Consider the following 20537-nt stretch of genomic DNA (forward strand, 5'->3'; position numbering starts at 1 on the left):
CAGCAGGAAAAGTTTTTTATTTTTGTTTTTGTTTTTTTTAAGGGCTGCTCCTGTGGCTGAATTTCCCAGGCCAGGGGTCAAATCAGAGCTATAGCTGCTGGCCTACACTGCAGCCACAGCAACATGGGATCCCCAATCCACTGAGCAAAGCCAGGGATCACACACAGCAGGTAAAGTTTACAAGTTTTGAAGGAGTAGAGGAAATCTTATTTGATGGCCATACATTTTTTGGTTAAAGGCATATGCTAATTTTTGTAACTGATTTAAGTACCAAGGTAATGGGTACATTTACAAATGATAAATAAAACGTAGCCTGCCTCAGAAAGAGTAAGCCACAAGATAAGATCCTGAAGTATAAACAGGAGTTGTTGTGTGGCTCAACAGGTTAAGGATCTGGCACAGGCACTGTAACGGCTTGGGTCTCTGCTGTGGCACAGGTAGGATCCCTGGCCTAGGACCATCCCCATGCAGTGGGTGCAGCAAAAAAACTAAATTAAAAAAAATGAAAGAAATAGCAACAACAACAACAACAACAAAAGACAAAAAGAAAAAAAAAAAAAAAAAAAAAAAGGAGTTCCCGTCGTGGCTCAGTGGTTAACGAATCTGACTAGGAACCATGAGGTTGCGGGTTCGGTCCCTGCCCTTGCTCAGTGGGTTAAGGATCCGGCGTTGCCGTAAGCTGTGGTGTAGGCTGCAGACGCGGCTCGGATCCCGCGTTGCTGTGGCTCTGTGGCTCTGGCGTAGGCCGGTGGCTACAGCTCCGATTCGACCCTAGCCTGGGAATCTCCATATGCCGTGGGAGCGGCCCAAAGAAATAGCAACAACAACAACAACAAAAGACAAAAAGAAAAAAAAAAAAAAATGAAAGACAGTCATTTCACCACTTTTGCTATTAATCTGACAATTTTTTTTAAAGAACTGAGGAAATTTGAATATATTAGAACTGTAAGAACCAAGAATGACTGGGACATAAATTCCAGAATAATTCATAACATATTTCAAAGCTTCTGATATTTCAACACTTGAAAGGAATAGTCAAGGAAAGTTCAATTTTAACATTACCATTGGGGCAGATGGTGGATTTGATGACTGCCCTTCACTGTTCCCTGGGTGCTGGGTTAACCCATTACGATTTGAAGACTGTGTTGTAGGAAGCGGGGTACTGGTTTCAAGTTGCTGAGATACATCTACTTTGGGGCTCTTATTTGATCCATCCAGTCTGCTACTTCTCTCTATGGCAATCAGGTCACGAATTTTTTGCAGCTGCTCCACTGAAGCTTTTTTAGGAAAGATAAGATGCGTTTCTCCCTAGAATTTATAAAATTAGGAAAAATTTTAATCTTTGCTTTATACTGACAGTCATTCTTACATAGTATATGTAAAACAGAGCCAATACTATAGAAGATGTCATATTTTAACAATCATTCTGCTTTCTTAACATTATGGGCATCTTTTTAAAATACAGGCAAAGGTATGCCAAAAAATTAAGAAAATATGTCTCCATGTTAGCATAAAATGTTTAGCCTATTTTATTGGAAAATATTGTATCTTTTAGGAATATTGTAGTAAGTAAGAAAGCTTCATAAAAGGTGCAAAAATACACATTCCTATCTTCTCTATAATAGTACATGATACTACCATTCTCCATGAAATTCCCTACGAAATGATATAAATACAGCCATTCAAAATGATCACTGGTCACATAAAAGCATTAAGAAGTTACATAATAACCTTTGAGGGTGGTTTTTTTTGGCCACATCCATGGTATATGGAACTTCCTTGGGGCCAGGGATTGAACTTGCACATGAGCAGTGACTGGAGCCACAGCAGCAACAATGCCAGATCCTTAATCACCAGGCCACAAGAGGACTCCGTTTGAATCTACTAAACTCAAGTCTGTAAGAACAGCTATGTGACAAGAGGTCTGTATACGGGTTCACTAATTCTTCCAAGATAACAGAATATAGTCAATTCAAAACTTTTGATTGTTCTTAGTAACACAAAAGTGATTCAACCAAAACAATAAAAATCCACTTAAGAAGTGATTTGTTAATGAATTCTTACAATAGAAAACTTTGATATAATAAACATTGTAACAATGCTCACAATGCAAAATAGTTAGCAAATCATATAAAAGTAAAATGAAAATATATATTCAAACAAGTATTCAAGTGTTGAGAAGCAAGTGTTAAAACAGTATTCCATCAACTGCAAATGAGAAAAATCACTTGTTATAATAGGCAGTTGTCCAACTTTTAGATTGTGATCATTTAAACTCCACAATTAAGAATGACCTTATTTCACTGGTGATACAGACCTACAGGAATCAACTGACCAAGACATTATTCAAGAATGACCTGAAAATCAATTTATTGTGAATCTTTTTTAAAAAGCTGGGTGAGGCCAGCAATCTTATATATTACCCAAAATAGCTATAAAAAAAGACTACCCGACCATTTATTGTGTTTATGGGTTCTAGGTACTGTGTTATTATATATATATAATATATATATATATTACTCTCTCTCTCTCTCTATATATATATATATTCTCACAACTGTCCTGAAAGATAGCTATTAGGTTTATCCCCACTTTTCATGTAAAAATACAAAGGCTCAGAGAAGTCAAATAACCTGCCTGATGCTTCAGAATGACTGTCACAGCAACGATTCAAACTGCATGACCTTAATCATTAAGCTATAACTGACTCCATTTGAGTCTGAAGAGAGATCAAAATCCACAAGCTGTACAAACAGTTGGAAGAGTTGATCAAAAAAAAAAATATTTCTACCTTTGTGATGATTACATATGCGATAACTAGGAGAAATTGGAACATGGTGAATGTTCCAGCATTAGAAGGAGCCACCTCAATCTATGATGAGGCCTGGGAAGAGAAACCAGACTCCTGGTTTGAAACCAAACACAGATGCCTCTCATCTCTCTCTGGGTGGAATGCAGAGGGAGGTAGCTGACATCGTGGACAGAGAAGAAAGAAGAGCGAGACAGGCATGTGGATCTGACCTGGTCCATGCCCTGGAGAGGCTATGCTGCCCCTGCCTTGCTCTCTGTTCTTCCAATTTTCAGGATGCATGATTACAGCCAAAATATCTGCACCCAAAAGCTTAATCAACAGCACTGTATTTTCATAAAAGGAAAAACTTGAAGGCTTAACACACGAGACCCAATAACATTTTAGGAAATCAATGAGGATTCTAGCATTTAACAAATCTATGTTTCTCAACTCATTCTTGCTTCGACAATTCTAATCACCAGCTCCAAGTCAACCTGGCCCCTTTCAACTAAATGCTGGTAATATCTTCTGGTCACCAAGACAACCAAAACTTCCTCCCTCAGATGCCCCATCCTCACTGGGTTGGGTACTGCTCCCAGGGTGAACCACTCCACTAAACTAGCCTGATGGGTCACATACCCACCTGAATCTCAGTCTAATTCTCCTCCTCAGATTTTTCGTAAAAAAAGAATGCATCCTCAGGGATGAGTGGGCCCAAAAGCATCCAGGATTTTAATGTCAAGTGTACACAAATTCAGGATAGGTCTTGGAATCTTCCTTCATCTCAAAGCCCAGCAAGTTTCCTTCTGGTGGGAGAGTTCAGTTTCAGCTCTGTTGGCTAACACTTCATACAGGTCCTTAAGTGTGAAATCCAAGGCCAGTCAGAAACTAAGTATAAATTAGTCTCAAAACACGAAAATCTTTTCTAAAATTGTGACTCTGTTTGCACCAAATGCCACTACAAGTCCCAATGTGGCTTGTTACCTCTGGTGTGACCAACCTACAAGTCTGCATGGGACTGAGGGGTTTTCTGCAGTGTGGGAATTTCACGGCTAAAACCAGGACTGTCCCAGGAAAACTACAGTGGGTGGTTACCCTTCCTGGCAACTTAAGTATTTGCTGAATGAAAGACAAATCTGATTCCACTTCAGCAATGAGAAATAAGCATAGTCTCCAGTTGTCATTTATTTAATTTTCCTGTCATTTGACTCTCAAAAATTTTCATTTCCTTGAATGAACAATGGTCTCAATTTTCCCCATCTATAGTTTTAAATTCTTTATATTCAGACATCTGAGTAACTACAAGTAGAGGATACCCTAACTTACCTCCACCCTGACCTCTCCTTTTGAATTACAGACTCATATATCCAACTCTTTACTTGACAATTCTTCCTGAATACTTAACAATATATCAGTTATAATTATCCAAAAGACAGGGAAGCTTTCTTTCTCCCCTGATACATGCTACTCTCCAAGATTTTTCAGTCTCAATGAGTGGAGATCCACTTGGTTCTTCACACCAAAACCTAGAAGTCATCCTAGATTCTTGCCTTGCCCTTATACTCCACGTCTAACTCATCAGCACGTCTGGGAAGCAATGCAAAGAAGCAGAAGGAATGCATACCCCAGAGCAACCTGGCCTCTCTCATTAACAACTGCTATGGCCTCACTGGTTCTTACGGTTACTGACGGCTGAGTCTCTAGGGCTTTACGATATTCTGTGAACTAGAAATGGCCAAGCAAATACACATAGAGAAAACTCATTACCTTGACAACTACTATCACTGTGTCACAAAATGAAACTATACCACAAGATCCCATAAGACAGAAACACCAGATTTTCTTTTGACCTAAAAACCAAACAAAACAACACTAAGGTTCTTCTCACCTTTTACACAATAGAACCCTTATGTGTGGTAACTAAATTCGACTTTTCTGTTTCTCATTTCTCTTTCCATTTCTTACTGGCGACGGGTTGGACCACATTAGTAATTCGTATGTGATCACAAACTAGGTTTTTGCTAAAAGTCTAAAGAGAATCACAATTTAGTCCTTGGTTTAAATATCTGATCTCCGTATTCTAAAGGGCTAAGATTGTAAGAATTCTCCCTGAGGAAGGGCTGTCATATTTTGCTGTGAGTTAAAGTATATTTACTGTAACTTTTAAACTATCCAGTAAGCGGGCAAATAGTTCCACAGTTTGCCAAAATGAATCTATTAAAAAATATTACCTTATTTAGAAATTATCTGTCAACACTATAATGAATGCTTTGTACATGAACTGGGGAGGAAAAAACCCTTGAACATACCTCTTCAAAGCCCATTTCAAATAAACATTCAACAGCTCCTCTGACAGGCAAAAGTCTAGTAGAAAAAGTTGTGTTTCCAATCCGGATAGATCTATATTTTTCATCATTAGGGTTTCTGATTTAAAAAAAAAAAAAAAAACTTTGATTATATATAACAATTTATATTTTCACCATGTTTTTACATTTCTTTTCCCATTTTATACTGGCTACACTCCTGCAAAGTAGTAGCAATCCCAAAATTAGAGAAAGCAGCAGCACAGACGGCTTAACTTTGTGGTTCCTACCTCAGTACACACCACATCACGGCTGATCTTATCAATGTTGTCATAGGGAAATTCATGAGACTTTCTATTTCTCTGCTGTTAAAGCTAGGGACTTTTACAAGTTTTTGGGCTGCTAAGAAAAAAATCCATTCAAGTTCCAGACAGGGGCAGGTTTTGTCTATTTTGTTCTGATGAATCTCAATCATTAAAAACAGGACCTGATGTGTCTATGGATGGTAATTAATAAATACTCATGAGGAGTTCCTGTCATGGCTCAGTGGGAATGAATCTGGCTAGTATCCATGAGGATGCAGGTTTGCTCCCTGGCCTTGCTCAGTAGGTTAAGGATCCGGTGTTGCCGTGAGCTGTAGGGTAGGTCGCAGATGAAGCTTGGATCTGGCATTGCTGTGGCTATGGTGAAGGCCTGCAGCTACAGCTCTGATTGGACCCATAGCCTGGGAACCTCCATATGCCGCAGGTGTGGTCCTAAAAAATAAATAAATAAATACTCGTGAAATGAATGAATAAAAGAAATGAAGAAGCTATATAAAAGTGAATCAAAGTTCCTCAAAGACTTTATTTCTGACCAACATGAAGCGAAGTGTACCTTTATAGTTACTTGATTGTTCTTTCTTCCCTAGACCAATGACTGATTTTACTATAAGTTCTGTTTTAGCTCAAAATATATATTTTGTCACTGCCAGCATGGCAATATAATGAAGACAAAAATTTCTTTTACAATGATTATGATTTTGAAAAATTTTAATCAGTACTTGAAAAATCTTTGACTTCAGATTTTTAATAGCATTGACAAATTAGAAAGGCTGTAAAAAAAAAAATTCAGAAAGTAGTAGTGGCTTCCATTAATACCACACTGAGGATTCTGAGGCTGTGTTGTGGGTCTAGAGAAGGAGTGCTGAGGCATGGAATGATGCATGGGCAAATGCTAGCAAGGGACTAACCATCCTTGTCCTAAATTTACATGTGTTCTCTAGATACCATGATATAAAAATAGAACAAGGAGATCCCTGGTGGCCTAGCAGGTTAAGAATCACAAGCATTGTCACTGCTGTGGCACAGGTTTGATCCCTAGCCAGGGAATTTCCTCATGCTGCAGTGAGGCCAAAACCAAAAAGAAAACATTTTTTAATTGTGGAAGTCTTAACAAGTTTCACATTTGTTTTCCATTAAGCAATTCCCATTGGCAAATTGTCACACACGCTCTTGAATCTTTTTTAAACCTCTTTAATTCCAAAAATTAAACAAATTTATTACAGAATATTCAGACTCAAATGCTCTAAAATAGTGTTACTTAAAATGTCCAGACTGGTGCTAATCTACAAACTCTCTGCTACTCATTCAAGAGGAGTGCAGAAATTGAGAGTATTCAATAATTATTACAGCTATTTGATACTGACATGAAATTTTCATTGTATTTTACAAAAGTTATAGGACCACAAAGGACTTGAAATTAAAAACAACATTCTTCACCACAAGTCATTTGAAAATCACAGGTAACTGAGAAACACAAAGAGAAACAGATGCCTCACTCTTTTATTCTGTGTTCAGAAACCTGTGTGATCAGGGTTTCTAGACCTTGGCAGTATGGATCTGAGGGCCTCCAGTGTGGCATCCCTGGCTACTATGCCACACTGCATCATAAATGCACCTTTCCTTCATACCACTTTAACATTAAGCAATAAATAATCCCACCTTTATCAAAGCTACTTACAGAGAAATGATACATCTTTTCAGGATACCCAACACATTCCCCTGGGGGATAAATATATCAGTACCACAGGATGGTCTATCATACCGGTGCAAAACTGCTTCAATTATTTTTTCCCAATAGTTTCCAGATTTCTATATAATCAACATCTTTCACTGGGCTTAATTTTCTATTTTTTCTTCTCCTTTTCACTAGTTTTAAAATCCTTATAAAACTTACACCAGCTGTTCTGATATAGATTATTTTGATACATGGTTTTCAAAGTAATTGTCAATGTAGCTTCTTTGTTACCAGCTTTGTAGAGTTTAGATTTTCCTCTTTAGTGTCTTTTTTTTTTTTTTTTTTTTTTTGGCTACCCTGCAGCATATGGAGTTCACCAGCCAGGGATCAGATCCCAGCCACAGCTGCAACCTATGCTGCAACTGTGGCAACACCAGAACATTTAACCCACTGTGCCAGGTGGGATCGAACCTGTGTCCAAGAGCTCCAGATTCACTGCTGATCCCATTGTGCCACAGCAGGAACTCCTCTATTTTGGTTTCTACTGAGCAATTTTCTACCTTTGTACAGTGTCTGTGGACCTCGTATATCGTTTCTCTCTTTTCTCACTAAAAGCATATTGAAAATCAAAACATAAAAAAAAAAAGGGGGCAGTAATGTCCAGTTACCCAAATCCTATCTCCTTGTTTTCAGATCTGTGGAATAGACCAGCCAGTCTTGAGCAGAGATTGATGTGAAAGTCAGGCCCCAAAGCTCTCAAAGGCTTAGAGAACTTGGGCACAAGAGCTATGATACCTCAAATCAGCTTCCATTGCATGCCCCTGGAAGAGTGCCACACCGGCACTTCTGAATCTCAGGCTTCAAGCATCATCCCACGGTGGGCACTTACTCTGAGCTCATTACTACTCTCCTAATCTTGTGGTGTCTAAAGCACCCTTAAAGGGCACCTTTAGTTTTGTTTGATATTTTTCTTCCATTAATTTAATTTTCTCTGCAGATTTTTCTCAAATATTTTTTGCTATAACTCTTTGGCTTTTTTTTTTTTTTTCTATCTTTACTGACCATGAACTATTCCTACAACTTTTAATATTTGTCGTGCTTGTTAACAATTACCTTTTACTTTCACTCGAGAGTTCTTTTCCTGGTTGTTGAGTGATGATGGTAATGAATGGAGTTTGAAAGGGCAACAAAACTTCTTGTACCTTAGTCAACCATCACTGAACATACTGTCCTGTCTTCCTAGTTGTCTTACCCACAGATATCTACCAAACTGTTTCATTTATAGAAAATTAGTTTTTACAATTGCATAGGAGGAAAAAAATCCTGCTTTTTTCAACTTAAAATCATAATCTATCATACTTCTAAGATTTTAAGACATGTTACCAGTAAGCCTCCCACTGAGTCTCAGCATTCATTTTCTCAGAAGAGGAAAACTGTCTCTATTTCAGAATTCCAGAAATGCTGAGAATTAAAAATATCTGATCATTTACTAGCCTTCTTCCTCTTTAGAAAGCATAATCCCAGAAAGAGTTCTCAGAAATATAAATTTAGTACATGACCACATCCTATAATCTTGTATTTCTATTACTAATCACAAAAGTTGGTTTGCAGGTCATTTGAAAAACTATTTCTGGTCCTTTTAAAGGTTTGTTATTCTGACATGTAAAAACCTGAAAAACATCTATCTGCCTTTAGAACCATCTGGGAACCATCTCTGGCCCTAACTCTACCACTCTCTGTAGCTGACAACAAGGGAAACCTGTACACAGTCTAGTTTAACAAGAAAAACTGAGGAAGAGTAACAAATAACACATGTGCCATGTCCTTTATTTATCACTATCTTTTGCAACAATCTTGTAATGTAGGCATTGTTCTTTTGTTTTAAAAACGAGGAAACTGAAGCCCAGAACGTTTACCTAAATCACCTATAATCACGTTCTTAGGAATGGCTGACTGGGATTTAACCCCCTTGGTTTGAAAACAAAGCTTACATACACTGCACCATACAAGAGGCCAACAAACTCACCCATTCTCAGTTAACAACCTCTCAATTTCTCCAGGTGTTAGTAGTAACCCAGGTGAGCAGTGTGGGAGTTATTCTCTCCTCCCATTACCAACTCTTGGCATTCAGTATTCAAGAACTGCCAATCCATGCCAATTCCTATCCTCTCTCCATTCCATGAACAGCTAGGCTTGTGCTAACTGCAATAGCTTCAGAAATGAATTCCACGCCTCAAATCTTCTTATATCATTATTATACATGAAACCCTATGCTTTTTTTTGAGTCTAGAAACTAACAAATGCTCGCTCTTACCTATCATGTCAAACACATGTTCTCTTATCAAACCTTTGTTCTGAAATCTTCTCATTAGGCCCCCCTGCTATCATCTCAAGTAAACATGTAAGTGCTTAAACGTCATCTTGGAATTGTTCTCTAGATTTTATGCAGTTTCCCTCTCCCAAGCATATTTATTTTCTTTAAAGGAAGAAACCACTTTCCATTCCTGGCTCCTCCCAATCACACCCAGCACAATTTGTAACCAGTTAATCGTGTGCAATTTGCAAAGGAAATTAGTGGGAAATCGGAAAAAAAAATTTTTTTTTTTGGTTGCATCCTAGGCATGCAGAAGTTCTCAGGCCAGGGATGGAACCTGAGCCACAAAAGTGACAATGCCAGATCTTTAACCCAATCCTTAACCCGATAAGCCATGAGGGAACGCCCATCAAATTTTTTTTTTTTTTTTTTTTTTTATCTTTTTGCTATTTCTTGGGCCGCTCCCGTGGCATATGGAGGTTCCCAGGCTAGGGGTCCAATCGGAGCTGTAGCCACCGGCCTACGCCAGACCCACAGCCACGCGGGATCCGAGCCGCGTCTGCAACCTACACCACAGCTCACGGCAACGCCGGATCCTTAACCCACTGAGCAGGGGCAGGGACCGAACCTGCAACCTCATGGTTCCTAGTTGGATTCGTTAACCACTGCGCCACGACGGGAACTCCAAATTTTTTTTTTTTTAAATGAACAGAGCACATTTTCTAGGGAACCCATGTAAAAGGCCAGTAAAATCATTATAGACTTTTAAAAAGCAGATACTGAAGTAGATATTCACTTTTATCTATAAGTTAATGAACTGAAAAAAATGGTTCAAACCATAGCACATTGGGCATGCACATTAGTATACACTTCAGTCAGCAATTTCATTAGCTTTGTGACTCTTAGTTGTGGAACAGAAATAAACACCTGGAGCAGAAATTTAACTTAACCCAAAGTATTATTTTCACCTGTGTATAGTGAGGAACGTTGCTGTTAAAAAACAAAACAAGACAAAACAAAAAACTGCCCATGAAACTCTCATCCTATAAACACTATGTCAGATCTTGAGGTAGGAGCAAGTGATTTCAAGACTACAATCTCTTGTACAGTCCCTTATCTTTAACATTAATAAATTTCCCAAAACAGCAAATGAAACAGAAAATTGTGGTTTTTCTCTACTCTCAAATAAGTTAGATTAGCATACCTGTAATGCAGTGTGGCTAAGGGGTCAAAAAGTGATCCAGGGTTTTTCTCTTAAGAGACAAGCAAGTCACTGGACTTGGAAGGGAAAGAAAAGGTGGCTGCTTCTCCCCTCTGAAGACCGAAGGAGTTTGAATTATAAGAATATGAGGGCAGGATTTAATACTCTTACCTAAGACAAACTTAGAAAGGGTAGTTTTTTATACCATCTCCACTTATATGAGTTCCAGACTAATTCCCTTTTTAGATAAAAACCTTTCAAGAAACATAAGCCATATAAAGACTGTGACCTGAACTGACAGCATGCCTCGCTTTTTCTTAGTTTGGTAAACATTCATAATGATTATAATGCAAAGGATTTCCGTCCTCAAAACACCTTGATCTCATCACTTGTGGTTTCACTGGACTGAAGGCAGAACTGAATCCTCATTACAAGGCCACCTCCCTTTTCTGAATAGTTAGGTTTAAATAGTTTGGTGGCTTTCCAGGTGGGAGGTCCTGGCTCTGGAGAACTCAGCCTGAGAGTTCATTCAAGCAGAGTCCTCCAGCATCCTTGCACTCTGAAGAGCTGTGAGACCTCCCAGGGAAGAGAAGGTGATAGGAGAAGGTGTCACAGAAGAGGAAAGCAGTCCCCACATAGGTCACAATTGTGCAGCCATGTGCACTGTGTACACTGCAACCCTCAAAATATCTGGCACATAAGGGCTCAATGTTTTTCCTTCAATTCATTTTAAAATCATTGTTACCTATACAAACGCTATTATAACTGCCATAGGTTAAAACACTGCACTTGTAACGAATGGCTCTAAAACTGCGTCCAGTGAAATCTATAACCTTGAAATTGAGAAGGATTTCCTTTTAGACTTCAAGCCAATATAGCTACCGCTTAGAAGAGTCAGCGCACCAGGGGCGAGGGGGGCACCAAGAGCCCATGTAATCACGGTGAACTGATGATAAACGAGGTGACACCACTCAAGTACCTGGCACCTGGTGCTCCTTTAACCCGGGCTCCGCTTCCCTCCCCACATCAAGTCCCTCAAGACACATTATTTGATCTAAGAGGTGAGGGAGGTGATGATTCAAAATGAATAATAAGCTTATTTCCCAGTTCCCCAAATCTGTAAAGTCGCTCAGAGATCTAGAAGTATGCTAGTGTTCCCAGGAAAATGAAACAAACTACTTTTCGCCAAGGGTATCTTCGCTAATACTACAGTAGTACTATGCTTTACTGCTGGGATATTCACAAAACGCTGGGCAGGAAAATTTCGTCCGTAACTTCTGAAAAGCGTGTGGCAACTGAAAGCACCTGCTGGGTAAAATTCTCGCAGTGTCAATGAAACCCTGTTACCGCTTCTGTCCCGAAACGAAGACGGTTCAACGCCGGACCCGAGACCACCGCCCGGGCGCCCCTTCCCCTCGCCCCAACCGGGACCCAGTCCTACCCGCTCCCCGATAGCGGGTGTCAGGTCCCAGGAGCAGCGAGACAGCCCGACGCCCATTCCGGCTGGGCTTGGGCCGGCCGCGCCCATCCCGGCCTCACCCCACCAGGGCCGGCCGGGCCCCCCGAGACCCAGACCGAGCAGGTGCCCCGCCCGCTGCCTCGCACCTGAGGATGTTATCCGCGTAGGTGAGCAACAGCTTGGAGGCCTCCAGGAAGGTCTCCGGGGTGTTCTGGCAGAGCTCGGCCACGGCCGGGGAAGCGGACCCGGAGGAGCTGCCCAGCGCTGCCGCCGCCATGCCTGAGCGCCGCGGCCGCCGCCCCCCACGCCGGGTCCGCACTGAGCAGGCGCCTCCGCGGCCGCGCGTCGGAGGAGAGCGGGAGGGCGGGGGCTCGGCCGGAGGGCGGGGGCTCGGCCGGAGGGCGGGGGCTCGGCCGGAGGGCGGGGGCTCGGCCGGAGGGCGGGGGCTCGGCCGGAGGGCGGGGGCTGGTCTCCAGGGCGGGGCGGGGGGCGGTTGGCCTGGAGAGGGGATCGGCGGGGAGGCGGGGGCTACCCTCGGGCAGGGTGGGGGACCGAGCTTTTCTAGGAAGGACGGGGGAGCTCGGCTGGGTGGGCTGGGGGTTGTCTGGGGAGTGTCAGGGGTTTGGACCATGAGGGGCCAGGTCGTCAGGGCCCAGGAACTTCGACCAGAAGACGGCGGGGTCCTGGTCGTCCTGGTCCAGGGGCTTTGGCCATGGGTGTCTGCTGGGAGGGGGCCGCGGGGTGGGGTTGGAAGGGCTGGTGGGGAGGAGCGGGAAGCTAGGGCCAGGGCTGGCGGGTGCTGGCTTTTGCATAGCAGAAACCCAGGTTCCTCTGCGCCCCCCCCCCCGCGGGCCATCCTCAATTGATCCGGCCAGGAAGGTGGGGAAACCCCCCTTTCCCCAAATGAAACTGTCTTAGAGCTTCCTCCTCGCCGATTGTCAGGCCTTGCTAAATAAATGTGGATGAACGACCCCAGAAGGAAGCAGCTAACCATGTTCATGACCAAACGCATGGCCATAAACTATGCTGGGTTCTTCCTGTATGGATTTTTTTTTTTCCTAAAGAAATAAATGATTGAAAATTTCTTGCCTAAGTCCCAGCTCAGATAGGACGATGCCACTGTAAAGAAGTGATTTTCAAAACTGCAGATTGCAGCCTAGTGGGTTGAAAACTCTATCGACCAAAATAAAACACATACTCAATAAGGACAAAATAGAATGGAGGGGAAAGGAAAGACAGCAAAATCATGCATCCTATATTGTAAGGGTATGTATCAATTTGTGGCTTTGTTTTGCCAGTAGATCAGCGTCCTTTATTCCTCTTAGAAGATGAAGCCTAAACAATTTAATCCACCCTCTACCTCACCATGCCCTTGAAAGTATACTTTACCAATGGCTTCTTTCTTTGCAGAAATTTCTTTCCAAATCTCAGCAAATGCTTTTTTTGACATTATATTTTTGAGATGTATGCTTAAGCACCTTCTTTAAATGTTCTTGATGCTTTACCTTCAGTTTGATTTTTAAATTTGGAATTTTCTTCCAATATCTCTGAGCAAGACCCTGAACCATATCTCCCACTTCAGTTACCATTCATTTGCCAGATATATGTGAGAAGTTCTTAATAAATATGTAGGTTTTTGGACCAGCTTCCAAGAATAGTGTATTTAACTGACAGTGTGTTGCTAATTCCTATAAATAAATTTTCAGTGACTCTGTAGAATAGAGGTCAATGAACATTTTCTATTAAGTGTCAGATAATAAATGTTTAAGGCTTTGTGGCCATAGGGTCTCTTTTTCAATTATTTAACTCTGCCTCTGCAATTGTGGAACTGTAGGCAGTACAGTTTACCCTTGAACAAGTGTGATATTAGTGGCACCAACCCTTTGCACAGTTCTCTATACACATATGAGGTTCCTCTGTATCTGTGGTTTCCAATCTGGATTCAACCAACGGTGGACCTTGTAGTACTGTAGTATTTACTATTGAAAAAAATCCATGCCAAAAAAAAAAAAAAAAAAAAGACCAAAAAGGAGTTCCCGTCGTGGCGCAGTGGTTAACGAAACCGACTAGGAACCATGAGGTTGCGGGTTCAGTCCCTGCCTTTGCTCAGTGGGTTAACGATCCGGCGTTGCCGTGAGCTGTGGTGTAGGTTGCAGATGCGGCTCAGATCCTGCGTTGCTGTGGCTCTGGCATAGGCTGGTGGCTACAGCTCCGATTGGACCCCTAGCCTGGGAACCTCCATATGCTGCGGGAGCGGCCCAAGAAATGCCAAAAAAAAAAAAAAAAGAAAAAAAAAAAGAAAAAAATCCACATATAAATGGACCCATGGAATTCAAACCTGCATTGTTCAAGGATCAACTGGGCTTTAAAATGAATGGGTATGATTGTGTTCCAATGAAACTATTTACAAAAACAAGCAGCCTTCTGGATTTAGCTTATAGTTTGCCAACTACTGCTATATAGCCTCAGAGACTTTTGCATTTAGTTAGTGGTTGGGAAAAGAGAGGGCATAACTGTTTCTTAACCACAAGGGCCCAGAAATGACAAACGGCATTTTCTCTACTGTATCACTGATGAAAATGAAGCCATTTAGATAAAACGGGGACGGGGGGGGGGGGTGGGGGGAAGAAGGCTGGGAAATGTACCACAACTCCAAAGGATGGAAAATGCGGGGATTAGGGTTTGTAACTAGCTGTCTCCATCACCAAAACTACATTCCCCTTGGGTTTTTTTTTTTCCCCATCAGCATGTTATTTATGTTTATATTAACTGCGTAAGGTTGTTATATACCATCTATTATTTATGATTTTTTTTTAAAGCAAGTGAACACTTTTTCCAATAAAATCTTAAGAGGAACCCCAGTATATACAAAAATTCTATGAAGTGCTTTAGGATTGAAACAAGTGTGCTGTGTGGTGGGGAGAGGAACAGAATGCTAACAACTCAGCTTTCCCCTTCAAAGAGATAACAGCCTTAGGGTACTTTTGTGAGGAACATACAACCACAATGTGAAAAACCAATGCCATGAAATTCATCATGTACAGTCTATAAAATCATAGAATTCTTCATTTCAAGGGTAATTCAGTAGCTGTTTATTTTAATTCACTTGAAATTTAAATCCTTACCAATTACTCTTTACTTTGAGTAACTACAATCTCTCTTTGACACCATAATTTGTGAAGCTATTAAGGGAATTTATTGTAATAAGGAAGTTGACTCATTCTTTTCCTTGTCTGCTTCTTCCTCTTAAGTCAAGTTGAAGATATTTTGATTTTCAATTTCCTTTAGAAAACTTGAAGGTATTAAGCTATTCAATCACTTTATACACACCATTGCTGCAAACACATAAATGGATGTTCTTTCACTTGATCTTTTTTTTTTTTTTTTTTTGCTTCAAAAGAATGATTTCTCTTTAGGATTCCAACTTTATTAAGAACATCATCTTTAGAGTTGACATATGGTGGCACTATTCTTAAATGATATAAAGAAATAACTCACTAAAATTTCCCTGGGATAGGTCTTGTCATAGAAAAGAGAATGTTGACCCTAATAAAGACTATTACTGTGAGTTAAGAATCCAAGTGCTGGCAGCCTGGGTCACCATGGAAGCACAGGTTTGATTCCTGGCCCAGGAACTTCTATATGTCCAGGGTACGGCCATTTAAAAAAATAATAACAATAAAAAGAGGAGTTCCGGAGTTCCCGTCATGGCTCAGTGGTTAACGAATCTGACTAGGAACCATGAGGTTGCAGGTTCGATCCCTGGCCTTGCTCAGTGGATTAAGGATCCGGTGCTGCCGTGAGCTGTGGTGTAGGTTGCAGATGAAGTTCGGATCCCATGTTGCTGTGGCTCTGATGTAGGCCAGCGGCTACAGCTCCGGTTAGACCCCTAGCCTGGGAACCTCCATATGCCTCGGGAGCGACCCTAGAAAACGGCAAAAAGACAGGAAAAAAAAAAAGAGGAGTTCCCATCGTGGCTCAGCGGAAATGAATCTGACTAGCATCCATGAGGAGGCAGGTTTGATCCCTGGCCTTGCAGTGGGTTAAGGATCCAGTGTTGCCGTGAGCTGTGCTGTAGGTTGCAGACGAGGCTCGGATCCAGCGTTGCTGTAGTTGTGGTATAGGCAGGCAGCTACAGCTCCGATTGGACCCCTAGCCTGAGAACCTCCATATGCCTCGGGCGTGGGCCTAAAAAGACAAAAAGAGAGGTGCTGAAGCCTTTCAGGAGTTGATGTGGTGATTCACTATTTATTTATTTTAGGGCCCACCTGCAGCATATGGAAGTCCTGGGCTTAGGGGTCAAATTGGAGCTACAGCTGCCAACCACAGCCACAGCCATAGCCACAGCAATGCAGGATCCAAGAAGCAGGTGTGACCTACAACACAGCTTGCAGCAACACGCCAGATCCTTAACCCACTGAGTGAGGCCAGGGATCGAACCCACATCCTCATGGTTACTAGTCAGGTTCTTAACTTGCTGAGCCACAATGGGAACTCCACGATTTACTATTGTGTGATTGCATGAAGTAATTAACCAACTACTATTTATTGAGCACCTGCTGTGTTCAAAGCAGTCTGAGATAGATGACATAAACGTTTAATTACTTGGAAAGACAAAACAATAATACATTACACACAAATAGCCCTTTAGTTGAATAAAAAAAAGAGTTATTCTGAAAAGAAAACAAGTCATTTGTAAGAAATGCACAGTGGCATATGTATATTAGCCAATATAAGGGGACATGTTTATAAATTCATTCTGTAATTCACTTTTTCATCAAATGTTTATGAAGTGACTACTAAAAGCCAAGGACTGTGCCAGGCACTGCGAAGCAGTAGATATAAACACAGACCCTGCTGCTTTCATGGGAGTCACTGTGAGTTTAAGCTCAGGTTAGATCAGGAGTATCAGTATCACCAGAGAATCTGTCAGAATATTCTCAAGCTCTGTCTTTAAAAGTGGGATCTAGCAAGCTGTGTGGTAAGCCCTTCAGGTGATTTTGGTACAGCGTAAAGTTTGAGAACTATTAGTTTAGAGGAAGAAAAATTCCACTATGGTTACAGTTTCATGGAAGAGGAAAAAATTGAATTAAATTTAGTGAGGAAGGGGGACCTTACGTGTCTGAAGTAAGGTCCTAGAGTGACAACCCTCTAGGTGCAGTCGTGAACTAAATTCCCAGCTGTGGGAGAATTCCCGACAGCCCCCCACCAGTTAAATCAGGGACAGCATCCTAACAATGTTTCCTCTTCAGCATCATCTCAGCTCTCCTCCTTGCCTTAGTTCCTTAGTTTAGGGCCTCATCAGTCTTAACTCTCTTCCCCACATCCATTCCCACCCACATCCTTGAACCCCCCCTGTACATGCTGCAACGGTGATCTTTGTAAACCACCAATCTGGTATTATTTTTCTGGTAACCAGTCTTTCATGGTTACCCTTGCCCACACTCTACAGTCAAATGACGTCAGGAGTCAGGCAGGTAACTTGAATGTACCAAGTAACTTGGTTCGAGACAAAAGAGGGTAGCAGGTGAAGGGAATGAGAGAATTGATCATGTCCTTCCTAGAAGAATTTAGATGCAACAGAAGAACGTTTGCAGTTTATGTTAGACTAGGGCTGCCCACTATCATCTCTGACCTACAGCATCAAATCCAAAATCTCCGGCATAACACCCAAGATTTTTTCTGATTGGCCCCTGCTTCACTCTCACGCTTTTATTGTTGCTTTGTCTCACACCTCAAATCCAACATTGCCCACACTGAATTGCTACTAGCCATTTGTGGAACATATCAGGTCTCCAGGTCTTTGTTCTACAATGCCTGTCAAGCTGCCCTTTCCCACCAAATTTACCAGACAAACATTTACTCATTTTCAAGAGACAGTTCAAAGTTCACTTTTTGGAAGTCTCTCCTGACTTTGGAAGGTAGTATTTGACCCACTTGTCTCCCTTGCATTATTATCCAAAAAAACCCCATTGTTTTATTCTTCTATTGTAGCACCTGTTTCAGTAGTTTGCACATATTTGTCTCCGAGAATTCTACTAGACTGGGAACTATATTTGGAAAGATAAGTTTTGAATCAGATTCCAAAAATTTAAGTAAACCTAAGTCAGGGAATTACCTGGCTCAGAAGGTGGCTCAGAAGGTTAGTGTTTCAGCATTGTCACCAGTGTGGGGCAGGTTCCATCATTGGCCTGGGAACTTCTGCATGTCTTGAGCACCACCAAAGAGGAAACAAAACAAAACAAAACAAAACAAAACATGAGTCTGATCAAGAGGCTTTTTGTTTGTTTGTTTTAGGGCAGCACCCCAGCATTCAGAAGTTCTCAGGCTAGGGGTGAAATTGGAGCTGTAGCTGCTGGCCACAGCTACAGCCACAGCCACAGCCACATGGGATTTGAGCCTTGTTGTAACCTACACCATAGCTCTTGGCAACGCTGAATCCTTAACCCATTGAGGGAGGCCAGGGCTTGAACCCAAGTCCTCATAGATACTAGTCAGATTCATTTCTGAGGTGCCACAACAGGGACTCCAAGAGGCTGTGTTGAGTAGAGCCCATTTGACGATTTTGGTCCAAGAAAATACCACGGTATTTTAAGCAAGGAATATGATACTAAATCATATAGAGCTATTAGAATATCATAAAACTTTTCACCTCTTTCCAGACCAAAGCAAAGATTATAGGTAAAAATAAAATGAAATGACTTTTTTGGTGGCTTTAATTTTCTGCAATATTTTAATTAACTTGTCACTTCTTATCCAAGATAATTTTGTGATGTTACAAAAGAAAAAAGAACAGCATGTTAAAACTGTTAAAACTGTTTCGATATAAGCTTGGCTTAAAAGAAAACATTGTAGGTCTTTTCACACCATGATTTTAAAATATTGTATAGCAACAAAGAGAGGAGAGAGCAAGTCTGGGTTCTGATTGTTAAGTTTTAATTGTACTTTCCTTTTAAAGTAACTCTGTTGTCACTGAAGGAAGGCCAGGCTAAGAGGTGACTGAAGAGGCCTTGGATTAAAGATGACTCAAGTCTTCTTTTAACCATTTTAGAAAAAGTCTATTTCCATATATACTTAAATTCTGTATTAACCAGGAAAAGCTAAGCTCCCAAATTCTTTAGAGCTGGGAAAGAATGCAAAACACTGTACATAGAAACAATTGCTTCAAAAGACATTGCTTAGAAAGAAACAAATATGCTGGGAGGTTTAGGTGTAGATTACAGGGTCAACCCTTTAGACCATATGGAAAAATGACACAAAACTCACACCTGGGACAGCATGTGAGCAACAAACGGTCATCTAAATAAATATTACATTGCTGATTTCTTACTTCTTTATATTTTCATGGTTTTTTTCCCTTAGTAGATTCAGTCAACTCTGAACAAATGAATGTTATTAAAGTTTTCAAAAACAAATCAATGTCTCCATTCTTGTCAGACATTGGGTGTGGTATTTTGAGCACTGCCCCACATCTGAAAATAATTTTTTAAATGTAAAAGTAACTTTATATTACAAAAGCATTATTTGTATACTGCAGAAGAGAGTAAATAAAGCTAAGCAAAAATAAGAAAAACATCACGATCCTTGTACATGCTTGCAGGATCCCCCCCCCCCCAAAATCGCTTTTTTTTTTTTTTTTTTTTTTGGTCTTTTCTTCGGCCGCTCTCGCGGCATATGGAGGTTCCCAGGCTAGGGGTCTAATCGGAGCTGTAGCCACCGGCCTACGCCAGAGCCACAGCCACGCGGGATCCGAGCCGCGTCTGCAACCTACACCACAGCTCACGGCAATGCCGGATCGTTAACCCACTGAGCAAGGGCAGGGACCGAACCCGCAACCTCATGGCTCCTAGCCGGATTCGTTAACCACGGCACCACGACGGGAACTCCCCAAAATAAGAAAAACATCATGATCCTTGTACATGCTTGCAGAGCCCCCCCCCCCAAAAAAATCGCTTTTTTTTGAAAATGGAAAAATACAAGTTACGACTTGTAACTCCTAACAGTTTCCACATTAATAAATATTCACTTATAAAATTATTTTAAATGGGTGCACAGTATTTCGATGTACCGCAAAGTACACAACCGATTTCCTAATGATGGGTATCTTGGTTAGTTCTACTTTCCTACTATAAACAGCTTTGGAAGATACAGCAATAACTCTTAAGGATACAGTAACTTCTTTATTCTTCCCTAGAATTCCAAGAGACTATGATGGCGTCCCTTTTCCCACAACGGCGGAATATGTGGACATGATTGGTAGAAAAAGAAAAAAAAATTCCCTTTTTGATAGTAGGCTATTTCCCCGCACTGTGCGCACGTTCTAGCTTGTCCTCCACCCGCTGGGGCTGCGCAACGGACTTTTCAGCCCTGGAAGCCCATGGGTTAGGCCTCCTCCACTGTCTGACCTCCGCCAAGGTGACGCAGAGGAAGGGAACCCGGCCCACCACGAGGACGTCAGGCGTGCGTGTGTG

General features: G+C 41.4%; 1 protein-coding gene across 13 annotated transcripts in view; it reads right to left on the minus strand.

The window, feature by feature from the left end:
* Positions 1-20496, minus strand: part of NGLY1 (N-glycanase 1) — a 69017-nt gene extending 48521 nt beyond the window's left edge. For 5 of the 13 annotated variants that reach the window (XR_014822520.1, XR_014822518.1, XR_014822519.1 and 2 more), the window contains exons 1-3: positions 12213-12369; positions 5101-5215; positions 1063-1308 (exon numbers count right to left, since the gene is read on the minus strand). Coding sequence is in view for 10 of the 13 variants with exons in the window: in XM_013981422.3 (XP_013836876.3) it covers positions 1063-1308; positions 5101-5215; positions 12213-12343 (492 nt within the window). In the remaining 3 variants the exon portion in view is untranslated. Of the gene's footprint in view, positions 1-1062; positions 1309-5100; positions 5216-12212; positions 12370-18184 lie in introns of those variants that run through there. The other 8 variants (XM_021071437.2, XM_084987249.1, XM_084987256.1 and 5 more) reach the window with 6 other exon arrangements.
* Positions 20497-20537: the final 41 nt, after the last annotated feature.

This window comes from Sus scrofa, chromosome 13 (genome assembly GCF_054392235.1).
Source record: "Sus scrofa isolate SSC_HxYL_T2T_F1_AM1 chromosome 13, Sscrofa_HxYL_maternal_Yorkshire_Landrace_v2.0, whole genome shotgun sequence".
NCBI lineage: Eukaryota > Metazoa > Chordata > Mammalia > Artiodactyla > Suidae > Sus > Sus scrofa.